At 39.4% G+C, this 13,960-nt stretch overlaps 1 protein-coding gene across 6 annotated transcripts in view; it reads right to left on the reverse strand.

The window, feature by feature from the left end:
* Positions 1-904: 904 nt before the first annotated feature.
* LOC117830512 (zinc finger MIZ domain-containing protein 1-like) overlaps positions 905-13,960 on the reverse strand; it is a 245,299-nt gene continuing 232,243 nt past the window's right edge. For all 6 annotated transcript variants that reach the window (XM_034708659.1, XM_034708657.1, XM_034708658.1 and 3 more), the window contains 14 exons: positions 13,460-13,735; positions 13,199-13,381; positions 13,010-13,087; positions 12,744-12,912; positions 12,511-12,652; positions 9,937-10,147; positions 9,582-9,687; positions 9,322-9,482; positions 9,157-9,224; positions 8,983-9,051; positions 7,610-7,854; positions 7,354-7,517; positions 5,896-6,210; positions 905-4,331 (listed from right to left, as the gene is read on the reverse strand). In XM_034708659.1, coding sequence (XP_034564550.1) covers positions 4,224-4,331; positions 5,896-6,210; positions 7,354-7,517; positions 7,610-7,854; positions 8,983-9,051; positions 9,157-9,224; positions 9,322-9,482; positions 9,582-9,687; positions 9,937-10,147; positions 12,511-12,652; positions 12,744-12,912; positions 13,010-13,087; positions 13,199-13,381; positions 13,460-13,735 — 2,295 coding nt within the window. In that variant the 3' untranslated portion in view covers positions 905-4,223. The remainder of the gene's footprint in view (positions 4,332-5,895; positions 6,211-7,353; positions 7,518-7,609; positions 7,855-8,982; positions 9,052-9,156; positions 9,225-9,321; positions 9,483-9,581; positions 9,688-9,936; positions 10,148-12,510; positions 12,653-12,743; positions 12,913-13,009; positions 13,088-13,198; positions 13,382-13,459; positions 13,736-13,960) is intronic.

Raw genomic sequence — 13,960 nt, forward strand, 5'->3', positions numbered from 1 at the left:
AGCACAACACAATGGTACAATGTCTGACAATGGAAGGGCAAGGAATTGGACTGGGTCAACAGTCAGAGAGAAGAAGAAGAAGAAGAGGAAGAGGAGTGAGGCTGCGTGGTGGAGGAGTTGGGAGGCGAAACAGAGGAAGAGGCAGAGGACATATGTGCGTTCCTGATGAGATAAGAGCCCCAATACACTAAGGTGTAACTTACAAGGACGTCCCTCCAGAGTACACTGTTCTATTGACAACATGACTAAGCAATGTGACTGTCTTATCCGTACACAATGACACAAGGACTTGTCACTCTGATGGCACTGACATGTTTATTGACACAGATATTTACTTTTGAGAGATGAACTAAGGATTTTGAGAAAGATACTGGCTTTTGCAGGTAATCCATGGTGTTTTGCTATTTGTACGAATTGTTTTGAGAAATGCACTTACTGTTTTGCAAATGTCGAGGATTATTCGAGAAATGTACCAAAGCGACTGAGAAAAACTGTATTATTAGTCTGTTCTGACTTTTTTTCTTGCAATTCTAACTTTAATCCACTGAAAAAAAAATTAAGGTCCAATATATTTTATTATTAGTCAGAGAAAAAAAACTGAATTCTGAGATTAAAGTCAGAATTCTGACTTTTTCTCAGAATTCTTTTACATCAGCTGTTTTCCAGTTGTGAATTTGACTATCAGACGGGCCCCTTGAGGATGCTCCGCCCCCTTTGCGCTGAGAGTCTAGCTCCGCCCCTGGTGTTGTGTAATTATTGTTAACTCAATACTTTTTCATACATAGAAATGTAAAGCTGACCTTGCAGTGACTATCAGAAGTACACTTTACACCTGCTTGGATAAACATCCTGTGTAACTTCATATCATGATGCATGTGCAGAAAAAAACAAGATGACAGCGACATACAGGTATCATCTGAATACATATTTATTAGATAAATATTAGGTTGTCACATCATCTAACTACATACAGTTCTGCAAGACTAAAAATCACAATTAGTTCCTTTATTTTCTGACCAGTTTAGATTATGAAATGATTGTACATACAATGTACACAATAGAGACAATGGCCACATTGCATGAATCACCTTAGATTGTATCATTTTTCCAACTGTTCATGATATCAAAAATTGTACAAACTATGGATTCGGTTACAATCTTCTGGACCCATCCTCCCCCGCCTCTTTATATCCCCTCCCTCTAAATGGTTTTCTTTGTAACCTCTTTTTTTTCTTCTTTTTTTCAGCATTAGCACCTCAGAGTATGCAGGTGACAGACTAGAACACTTAAGCTAAATATTACATGTAAAACATAGCTGTCCCAGTTCCCCTTAACAAAAGAGGTGAAAGTATATTACAGAGGTGGGGGAACAAAATGTGGAGTGATACCCACAGACGTTAACTAACAAGTTTTCCATATTCAGTCACTTCCAGTTGAGGGGTTGCAAGCTTTTTATTATTCTGAAGAAACAATGCACATTCCCAGGGAAAATGAATACATTTCTGTTCACATGTTTCTATTTTCATTTACATATATACAGGCATCCTTGTGACCTTTGATCTAGCCTCACCCTCAACTTCTTTCCCAGGCAAGAATGATGAACGTGCCCTTCATCTGTTTTTTTAATTTCTATTTTGTCTCCTTTTCTGAAAACATCTTCCCCACAGAAATGACCCTTTTATTGTGATTGTGCAATTACAGATTTGGGGTGCTGCCTTGTTATGCCAAAATATGAAATGGCGATGACTAACACAGGATTGATTACAATCTTTCCATTAAAAAATGAAAATATGAAATGTGGCAGTGTATTGATTTTTTTGATTTGATGTCTCTTTGTGACATAAATATGAAACAACATGTCAGTGAGCTGAACTGGAACAAATAATATTACTTAATGCAATGTTAAAAATAATGTTTACAGAAAAGCTGGGCGGTTAAATCACGCAATGCTACAGTGGAAAGAAATTGGATTTCTAGCCTTACAGATTAATAAGAAAAACCAGTACAAAATAATTTACCAAAAAAAACCAAAAGGGGGTAAAAATGTATATGGTCTCATGCTTTTAAAAAAGCAACATCTTCTATAACAAAAATATAAACAATATAATGGATTTCTTTAAAATATGGTTGTGATATATCTTTAAAATACCACTGTGTATTGACATTTTGCAACAATTATGATATTCACATAGCTCACTTATTACACTGAAAGCCAGCTGATACATCTTTTTAAAAACCGTCACTGATAAAATGTTAACATAATCGGACAACATTGATCATTTTAAATCAGATACATCCTAGCATGAAAGAAAGTATTGCTTGAAAACTGAGAAAATGTTGCTACACAATCACCTCGAGCTGATACAGAAAGTGGGTTGAGGAGGGGAGGGGGGTATAAAAATGTGACACCTGTCTGGAAACAGCAGGTGTGAGACAGAGTGCACTGGGAGGAAAAGTGACGAGTAAGCTTGACAACTTGCAGGAAATAGCTTATGAGACGTTTGGACTGGTTTCCCAGCTGGTTACAAACAAAGTCAGTGGTTAGGTGGGAGTTTCTGGGAGGGTAACGTGGCGGGGGAGGTCGGACGACTCATGATCAAAAGACAAACATTATCAAGATGATACAAAAATATTCACAATGATATTTACAGTACAATAGCATTTCATAAAAAATAATACATTTGCATACTGAACAGCACTCTTCTCAAAAAACTGAAAACAAACGTCGCAAAAAAAAAAAAAAAAGTCTGCACCAATACTGCTCTAAAAACCACTTCTCTCTGAACAGCAGTGATGGATAAACTGTATTTGTCCTCCTCCTTTATCTTTGACATCTGGGTTACTTCCCAACACACACGCACATGCACACAGTCACACACACACACACACACACACACACACACACACACACACACACACGCACACACACATACTCATTTAAGAAAACACAAACATCTCCATTCTCCTCCCTCCCACTTTGGTGATGTTGAGCAGTTTCCTAAAAGAATTATGGATATTTTAATTATGCAGCAACAAAACTAAAACTAAAAACACAAACATAACACAGTATATACAGCAGATACATGAGAAATGTATCACTGATATCAGCATTATCCCTTCACTGTTAGTGTTAAATAAATCATACTCATAAATCAAAAACGTACAAACAAAAGAGCCATGGAAACAGCAACTGATAAAAAAACCACACAATCTTTTTTTAACATCTTGGAACAGCACTAGACAAGGGCTTGGCACACATGCACTTTGTAGACTACTTAAAACAGCACACCATTTACAGGAAGAGAGATGCAACATTGCAAAAATGCAGACTTCATTGTAAGGAGTCGTAGCAGGAAGCAGTAAACACAGCAGGGTAGTTTCAGGAACTCCAATCTTTTGTTTTGTACCTTTGAATTTTATTAAAATCCCACCTCTGTGAACTAGGGATATTACAATACAGTATTTAGAAGTGCAGGTATGCAATAAAAACGTGTCTTCTTTAAATGGGGCCAAAATGTTCCCTATTCTGGTGGTTAACTCTTGAGAGACATCTCTTTTTGACAAAAATATTTTGTATCAAGTTGTGGAAAAAGTGGAAGCCAATCTTTTCCAAAAATGTTTTAAAATGTTGCCAAAATGTGTTTAAAAACATTTTATCAAGGACAGAAATGTATTTTAAATTCCTCTTTTATTTTGAAGTAAAGACAGTTGTGGTTTTTTGCATTGCCATAATCTCTTGTGCTTTAAAATGATGTGTGGTGGACAAACAACAGTGCGACTAACCAGACCAGTCAGGGAATGGAGCTGTAACACCAGGAAGCTGTGGCCTCACAGATTGGAATAACAACATGGACAAAACGCACACTGGCCACATAGCGCAGAAGTTTTCAGTTATTTTTCTGGGTTTTTTTTTGTTTTTTTTACACATTGAAATTCCTTTTTTTTTCAAAGAGAAAAAAAAACATGGATAAAAAAAATGCTACAACACGTTCCTAATGTGCACACATACACCTGTGTGTAAAAAAGTCAACTGAGTATAGCTGCACAGTTCAAAAGTATCGCCACGAAGGATTCCGTCGTGTCTGAGTTTGAACCTCTTTCAGTCAATCTGCGCTGGCCAATGAAAACTGTACAAGAGGAAGAAGAGAAAGGGAGTGCATCTTTGTGTTTATCAAGTACTGGAACTGCAGGCGGTCAGAAAAAGTTTATGTGTCTGAACTGCCTCAGTTGTTTTCGAAGAGCGATAGAAGGTCGTCGTTGCTATTGCTGGGGAGGTCCGGTGGGTCTAGGTAAGATAACAGCTCGTCTGGGTTAGCAAGCTCTGGAAGAAGCTGTGAGAAAGAAAGAAAGAAATATGAGTCAGAGTTGACACTCACCATATTCATATGTATGGCAGCCATTTTTACTCTGACAACACGCTCAGGGTGGGAAGGTCAAATTCTGTTATTATTACATACAGCTCCAGGTTGAGTCAAACAAACATAGGGAGTCATAAAAATTATTATAATTTCACTACTTGTCATAATAAGACACAGATTGGCTGCTTGAATGCTGTCTTAGGGAGGGAGGGTACAGACTGGTGCCGACACAGAGGTGGAAAAACACCAAAACATAAAGGGCGAGTGCTCCAGAGGAACCCAAGCCAGTAAACCACACATATGATCAGGAATCTGACCCCAACAGGAATAGGCAACTAGGGTTGCAAAGGGGCGGAACATTTCCGGTAAATTTTCTGGAAAGTTAAGCTGGGGAATTTTGAAATTATTCCAAATTGGAAATTATGGGAATTAATGAAAATAAATGGGAATTCATGGGAATTGAGAATAATTTAATGGAAAGGTATCATATCCCAGCATAAATATTGTTTTTGTTATAAGCAGACATCAATCCAAAATAATACATTTAAAACAGATTTATTTGTAAGTAGAACTTTATCAAGTGTTAAATATTTCATTGAACAGTCATTCTTTCATTGAAGAACAAAAGCATGAATGTTGAGGTAAATATTACTCATTCCCCCGACCCAACCCATTCAAAAATGAACAACAATGCAATCCCATCAAAGTCCCATTCAACATGTTAAATGAAAAGTGCATGTAGGGGGCGAGGTCTCAATAGCCCTGCAGTAAGCAGTGAGCTATGTGCATGTGATTGAGGAATAGCATATTAAACTGTACTTGCATGAAATCTGGTTGTTTTAGTCAGGATTATGCTAAAATATATTTCCCCAACTTTATTTAAATTCCCTATTAAGAGTTGCCATATTTTATTTTATTTTATTCTATTCTTTTTTACCTTTATCATTGCTATATTCATTGTTATTATATTTTTAACTATGTTAGTACATTGTTGTATTCCCCTGTCCCGTGTTGCAAGCTGCTGTAACAAAATAATTTCCCCCAATGGGGGACCAATAAAGTATATCTTATCTTATCTTATCTTCTCTTAAGAGCCAACCTTTAATTCAGTTAGTAAATTCCTGCCTTATTCCTGTTTATTCCCATAAATTCCTGTTAATTCCCATGGAAAGTTTCCAACTTTGAAAATTCCCAGAATTTTGCAACCCTATAGGCAACTGTTGAAGTGTTACTGCAGTGGTTACAACATTAACTGCTGCCCAAAGTCATCCTATAGTAGATTAGCAGTTATCAAATGTGTTGTTTTCATTAGAAATATAACCTGATGTCCCTTCAGAATTTGACTACCATTGTCTAAGCTGCTCCTGAATAAAGTAGGACCTGATAACAACAGTCGACTTTATATGCATGGCACCAATTTTCCTCTAGCATTATCCTCACGATAGGAAGCTCAAGTTACAGTATAATGTTGACCGGGCTGTAAGCTCTATCAATCAACACTACACTCAAATATGTCAGCTTGTTCTTGGTTACTCACGTCTAAAGATGGCTCAGGCATGTCCGACCCTGCTTGGCTGTCCAAACTGCTGGAGGGGTTGAAGGCCAGGTCACTGTGAGGATGGTTGTTAGGACCGGGCTGCTGTTGTTGCTGCTGCTGTTGCTGTTGTTGCTGTTGTTGCTGTTGTTGCTGTTGTTGTTGTTGCTGTTGCTGAGAGGGTGGAACTAGTCGTGATGGTAGAGGAGGCCCGCTGTGGTGTAGCTGCTGCCCTGATTGGCTCCCAGGGTGTGGAGATGCGTGTAAGCTCTGCTGCAATGAACCGTGCGACTGGTCATTGCCAACTGAGTGAGGTATCTGAAGGGGGAAATATTCAGACACATTTTTAAAAGTTCTTTTGACCCAATGTCTTTTCTGTAAGAAACTTTCAACACAAAAACTTTCAAAACAACTCATTGCAATCATACTGTCATCTTCCTATTCCTTATTTAGTGACAGAAGGTCATAGCCTTGGCTTAACTTGACAAACTTATCTTAGTTCCAACTTAGACTTCTTGGCAAGGTAAAGGCTTATCTTCCTTCTCATGAGTTTGAGACGGTTATCAATATGTTTATCACATCTCGGCTGAACTATTGTAATTCTTTGTTTGTTGGTATTGATCAGTCGTCTCTTCATCGCCTACAGCAGGTACAAATGCTGCTGCACGCCTGCTGACTGGGAAGAGACCACAAGATCACATAACACCTGTACTGGCTTCTCTTCACTTGCTTCCTGTCAGTTTCAGGATCCAGACTTTGTTGTTGGTTTTTAAAAGCTTACATGGGCTGGGACCACCTTATCTGTGTGAGTGTTTGCACCTACATGCTCCGGCCAGAGCACACAGGTCAACGCACCAGGTGGTTTTTAGATGTTCTGAGAACGAGGCTCAAAACTTGAGGTGACCGTGCCTTTGCGGTGGCTGCTCCCACACTGTGGAACAGTCTGCCTCCTGATAAGACATGCTCAGACACTTGAGAATTTTAAATCTCTACTTAAAACGCACCTCTTCGCACTGGCTTTTACTACTACTGAGCGAGACATCCTACATTTTAATTTTGTTTTTATTTATTGTGGCTTTTTTCTTGTTATCTATTGTGTTTTTAATATCTGTTCTTTATAATTACTATTTGTTTTTATTGATTGTGTTTTTTAAGCTTGTACAGCACTTAAATGTGCTATATAAATAAAGTTGACTTGACTTGACTTGACTAGTTTTAGAGGAATATTCAAACATTTTAGAAAATAAGCCACTTGATTTTTCCTTTTATTTTTTTATGCTGCAACCAAGATTAGAAGGTTGACTCTATTTTCATGACAATACTGTAACAATTAATCTGGAGTCTATATCTGGTTAGCTTAAAAAAGGGTAACAGAAAGACAAGAAAAGTAAAGCTAAACAACATTCAAAATGTAAAAGGCTAAAATTCAGCATTCACAACCCAAGAGACAGGATGACTCACTGAGTCTGGCATGTTGTGGGAAAGGGGCTTGTCTTGCGACATGAGGCTGTTGGGCATGTCAGGTGGGTGGGACAGCTGTGGGCCGTGCATGAAGTCATTCATCGATGTACCACCAGGTGTCCCATGAGGGAAGTCAAAGCTCCCGTGCCCCTGGTAACTGTTACCTAGCACATGGAATAAAAAAAAGGTGAATATATTTCTTACATTTATCCGAAGCTGCTCTTTTGTTCAACTCTCTTGGTCTAAGGTGTCCTACCTTGGCTGCCGTATTCGTTGTTGTTGCCCCCTTGCTGAGATTGTAGTAACGGGTACGGTGACGGTCCGGGGCCAAGCTGAGCTATCATCTCCATTACGTTGGGCATGATCATCTGGCTGGGACTCATCGTCTTGAACCTCTTGGCCAGCGGTCCGTCTGGATCCTCCTTTATGTGGATTTCAGATTTAATAGCTACCGGCCGCCAACTACATGTAGGGTCGATGGTAACCTCCTCAAACTCCGAGCTGGTGGATACAGATGAGATCAAATCATTAGGGTACAAAATACCAGAAAATACGAGCATGACAGTTAAGAAACAATATCAAATGTTAAAAGAGGTGTAATATCTCAAATATATAAAAACCTCAACAATCTGAAACCTCACTCTACAAAGTACATAAAAGAACGTTGGGAGAAGGAAAGCAAACTAGCAATAACAGACAAAGAATGGCTAGATATATGCTCCTTTCAATGGATAAGCACAAAATCCCATGCATGGAAGGAATATTGCTGGAAAAATGTGGCCCGTTTTTACATTACTCCTTATTTGAAGGCACAGTATGATAATGGTGGCGCCGAGTGCTGGAGGAAATGTGGGTGCCTAGCTGCAAACCACTTCCACATTTTCTGGGAATGCCAAAACATTCGGTATTACTAGAAAGAAATACATAAAACTATACAGAGCATTTTTGACACCATAATACCTTTTGATTTTAATACCATGTATTTAAATGATATCTCCCCTGAAGTTAAAGGTGTCGATAAACACTTGATAGCTATTTTGCTGACAGCAGGTAAAAAGGCTCTCACCCGAAGATGGATGATGCAGGCTGGACCTACAGTACAGTAAATAACTGGATAGATGTGACAATAGAGATTTACAGAATGGAAAAGGTAACTTTCTCTTTAAATTTAAGGCTAGAGGTGTTCCGATCACACTGGGCAAAATGGGTGAAATATGTCAAACCTCTGAGACCTGTCGATTTGTGCATTGTAGGAATATTCATGTGTTTTATTTCAATTTTATTTTCAATCTATTTTACTTTTATTCTTGTAACTCACTTTAATTCTTTGAGTCGTAATACTTTATTGGTATTATTCAAAAGTTAATTAGGCCTAGTGTGGATACTGCTTGATTTACTTTATTTTTGGCACTTTCTCTCTGGATGTTTATAGTTTTTGTTTTGCCTCAAAAAGAGAAAATCAAGTACATAGAGGCTAAAATGTACATATAAGTTTGTATTTAGAGAGCTCAGAAGAATTTCGTATGCTTGTTATGTACTTGTGTTTTGAATATTGTGTAATTGTAATGACAATGTTCTATGGCACAATAATAAAAAAAAAAAAAAGATTTGTTACTTGAAGTAACATACTTTTGAATGGCGTTTAAGATTCCCCACATGTACTGGTCCACTTCGAGTCCTTCTAATAACGCTGTTTTACTGAGGAGAGAAAAGAGACAGAGATTAGAAGTCTGATTACATAGATTACAGTCAAAACTAGAGGCAGAGTTCACACTGTGAAGTATTGAAACTTGATATACTCACTTGCATACAGGACATCGCCATGTCCCCCGCTCACAGTTCAGTTGTAAATAAGATTCCAAATCAAAACACTGTAAGAGTGGAGGAAAAAATATATCATTCGTCATCAAGTGAAGTAAGTCAAAAAATGTTTTTCTGTTTTCTCTGTTAGTGGCCTGCAGTGCTTACCTGAACGTGTTTGCAGTCATGTCCTCTTGCTGGAAGCTGTATTCGCCGGAAGGTGATCGGACATTTGAGGGAAACCTTAATGGCCGTCTGTTCCACACCGTCCTCTCCGTTGAGCGGTGCATTGCCCGACGATGCTGCTACGCTGCTGAAGTTCCTCTTAACTTCGATACAGAAAAGGAGATAAATAGTGTGTAAGTGAAGATTTGGAACAATAAACAAATAAGGGTGTTGTTTGTCATCGCTGTTTATCTTTTGTGTACCTTTGGTGATGCAGTGCTCTGCCGGGAGAAGCCTCTTTTTCAGTAAGCCTTGGAGCACAGAGCGGACTGAGGGCCTGTGGACCAGCTGCAGCACGAACAAGTGCGACTGAAGGAGGAAACATCTCTGTCATTACACTGTAAAATACATAGTAGTAGTAACAGTAGTTTTTTGACTGAGCCGGTATGTGCATCTAGAGAAACACAAACCTAAAGATTAAACTGTTTCATTTTTTTATCCTAGCATAAGCATTCAGAATCATCTCTAGGTTAAAATTTTCAAAACTGACGTTTATTTTTTTGTATATGGATTTGTCTAAACCTCTTTTGTATTTGTTCTTGAGATGCTTGAACGTACACAGCAGCAGGCAGTGACTGTGATCTGGATCGTGTTTCTTCCAGGCTGGCAGACGTGTTTCAAGTGCAGGGGTTTGTGGGAGGTCTTATTGTCGCCCCGCTCGATTGTGAGCGGCGTGGCATTTACGCTGACTTGGACCGATGCCGGCCAGTTGGTGTTCATCTGTCGGTCTTCATGGTGGTAGCACTTGAACTGCAGCTCCAGGTCCGATCTGCACAGACAAGCAGAGAAGAACTTGAAATTAAGAAACGCTGTTGCTATTACTCTAAGGAAATACTTCACAGTTTTTTCCCTGGTGTTTCTCCTCTCTGTAATAGATGCCAATCCTCAATGGGTAATTTAACTCACTCATTCTGGTCATGTAGTAAACTATCAATGTATTGGAAAAACATCTTTTATTGTTTGTCTGAGGCTTTTGGAAAATGTTGGAAACCTGACCCACTGGTCGCCATCCTTGGAGCTGCAAGCTCCTTATCTTTTGCTGATAAGTATGAAAAGAAAGCTTTTTAATTTGGAATGGTGGAAGCAAAAAAACTAATACTAAGAGTGTGGAAGATGGACTCTGCCCACCTTTGATCTGTGGCTGGGAAAAATGGCGAACACTCTGCATCTTGAGAGACTGAGATTCCACAATAAAGACACGGGGAGTGTGTCCAATGAGATTTGGGACCCTCTGCTAAACTTCCTTAGTGGTAAAGATTAGTATTCTTTCTCATAACTGCACCATCCTGCTGCGAATATGTGTCTTTGTTTTTTCACGTTTTTGTTTTTTAGCTTTTATTTGTAGTTTTCCTCTTTTTTTGTTAAATCTGTATTTGCTATGTTTATAAAAGCAATAAATATATTTTCCAAAAAAAAAGAAACGCTGTTGCTGAATGTAACAGGTCTTTAGAAAGTTGTATCTGTCCATGCATTTGGTTGTAAATGACCTTACATCTGCCCAAACCCTGTTTTAATATCCATGATTATAAGAGTACTGACTCTTTAGACTAGTCATTCTACACATTTGAGGCTTTAATACATAGTCTCTGAAACCTTCTAGTCAGTTTTGAAACCAACAGACCAGCAAAATATAGCATGATGTGATTTTACTGTTTGGCGCCCAAAAGATCTTCATCCCAACACTCTTAATAAACCTGAAGTGACAGTGACTTTTCCCTCTAGAGGGGCCTAAAGGGTATAACAATAATCAAAATCATAAGAATGAGAGCACGAGTGACCTTCTCTAACTAAGCAGGGAATAGTAGTGGTTCATTTGTTTTTTTTTCAGACAGTACAACTGCACAACCTTTTCAATCTGCAAGGCAAAGGTTAAGAGGAATTGAAGAAATCCCCTCGGTGTCTGGCTATAGGTTTCTTATTTGAAGCTTAATTTCCCTGTCGTCTATAAATCGAATGACCAGAAAGAACAGTTAAGACATTGAGAAAATTCTCTTAAGCTAGATCTTAATTTCATGCAGCCTGTCAGAACAGAAGGGTCAAATGGGCTTTGATCTGAGGTATAATTGGGTGTCATCTACAGGGGGCGTCACCAGGAATTCTGACCCCCATGAAAAGATATCTCAGTGGGCCCCATCACCACAGCCAACCCTACGAAATATAACATTGCTGCTATAATACTGGTTTATTTGAATTAAACAAAAATATATGCTTAAAACTATCCTGGTTAACTGACTCAAATGTAAGCTACATATCAATATTATTTATTTTACAATTTCTCTAAATGTAACTGCACAATATTGACCTTCAGACTGTCCACCTCTGTAAACAGGATTATTTGAAGCCGAGTGACTTGTTGAATAACAACGATTCAGCCACACTTAATGCTATGAAAATATGACAATTCCTCACTTAAGGCATGAGACGCACATCTCATGGAGCCGAGACTCCCCTTTTTTCCAGAAAGGAAATCTTAGTTATCTTATTGCAGTTATAACAAAACAAAAGAAAAGCATAGTAGAAAACACATTTTTTTTCAGGCCCATTAAGGGACCCCCTCCCCAATTCGGCCCTAGGTAGTCAGTCCCACTTTTCCCCACACTACAACGCCCCTCGTCATCTGCGTAACAAGTGATGGAAATGTTACAATTCTGTTTTCATGCGACAGTTCACTTGCACTGTTGTTTTTTAAAGCTTTCTTTATTGCTAAATGCAGCAAAACGTATAACCCATCACTGACTTCCCACTTGTAATCTCTGCTATTTGTACTGGATAAGGCTTAAATGTACATGATTATTTTAATGAGTCCCAAAACACCCATTATGAGCTCAAAGCCCCAGACCTATTTACTTAAATGGGGATTAAACATTTTTTTAACATGCACTCATGTTTGTATTTTCACCAAATTTTAGACCTATAACCAATTTAACACCAGTCTAGGTTCTCTTGGTACCTCTCTCTCCATTAAGCCTCCTTTCCCTTTTAATCCTCCTCTTGAGATCACTAGAGAATTATTATTGTTCCTACAAGCACAAAAGTCTTTACAAGAAAGCTCAATATGGTGTTCGGATGTTAATTTGAGTAATAACCAGTGATTAGGTTTCTGCAAAAACAAAGATGAAAATGAGGTCTTACCGCCACATGAGTGTCTGGTGCACCGAGGGCCGTAAATGGAAGACGTGGTTGCTGACAGCCAGGTTATGCTCTAGCCTGAATGGCTCTAAGACCACACCATCTCGCACTGGGAACGTCAGGCGCAGCTCCTCGTTGTGGTTAGCTACACAGTTGAAAAACAGGCATGGTCAGATCATCACAACATTTTATAGAATCATCCTTGAAAGAGTTTTTTTTTTTCTCCAGTTACTGACCTGGCGGTGGAGGGAGGGCAGTGATATTTGGTTTGATGTCAGGAGGGAAGGGTGGCTTCACATCCTGGTTTGGCGACAGGTATGGAGGGATGTTACTTCCTGGGGTCATTGGAGGGGTGGGGTTGCCTGGCACTGGGGAGTGAGGGTAGTTTCCCACTGGTCTGGGTGGCTGAATTGAAAATAATTGATAAGTTAATACAATGTTGATGGGACTAGAAAAAGCCAATAAAGGGTGCAATAATGAGTCGGAACAGAAATGGACTTACCCCATTCATATTCCCCTGGCTGTACTGATATCCACTCCCAGAGAAGTTATTTGTTTGGCCATTAAAGGATGGCTCTTGCTGTAATTGGAGAACACAAATTCGAGTTTTCGTCTAAAAGTAAACCATAAGCAGCTGACACCATCCTGTAACCACCCACAAACTTTATTAATACCCTGATTAGTACTGCACCTTATAGAACTGTCCCATGGCACCACTAGGTGGCGGGTATTGGCCCTGCAGCTGCTGACCCGGCATCCTCTGGCCTGGGTAGTTGGGGGATGGCAGTGGCCTGGAGGCGTTGGGTGTGGGGTACTGCCCTTGCTGGTTAGGAAACTGGTTGTTTGGTCCATACTGCTGCCCACCATAGTTTGGCTGTGGATAAGATACATTTACCATACAGCAAGAAAGATAAAATTAAAAGTTAGAAGTGTTGAAGTCATAGCCACTCACCTCTCCTGGGTACGGCCTCTTCATGCCCTGCATTCCCATGCCCTGAGGCCTGGGTCCTGCATAGGCTTGCTGGGGCATCCTCTGCCCGTGGGCTGCAAACGGTCCCATGCCTTGCCCTCTGGGCTGGTTCATTCCCATGGGGGGCCCGCTCATATTGGATGCATTCATGCCTGTGCCCATGTTTCCAGGAAGTGATGGAGGGCCACGGGGTCCTGGCTGGTTCATGAACTGGCTGTTGTACGCCTGGTTTGGTCCCATCTGGAAAGAGGAACTCATCTGGAAGACAAAATTTGTTACAATACAGACCTCTGAGTTAGATTCAATGTGATGAATGTAGCTTTCTTGTAAAGAGTCTACCAGAAATAAAAGTGACTAAGTTCAAACCTTAAAAAAACTGTATCTAACTGTTAGCAAATGCTAAAGCTTCATTTGGTATTTTGCCGTTCAGCTAATCATTCACACTTATCATTAAGTCAGCCTTGTTTTAAAGGGATAATGCTA

The sequence above is a fragment of the Notolabrus celidotus genome, chromosome 18 (genome assembly GCF_009762535.1).
Source record: "Notolabrus celidotus isolate fNotCel1 chromosome 18, fNotCel1.pri, whole genome shotgun sequence".
NCBI lineage: Eukaryota > Metazoa > Chordata > Actinopteri > Labriformes > Labridae > Notolabrus > Notolabrus celidotus.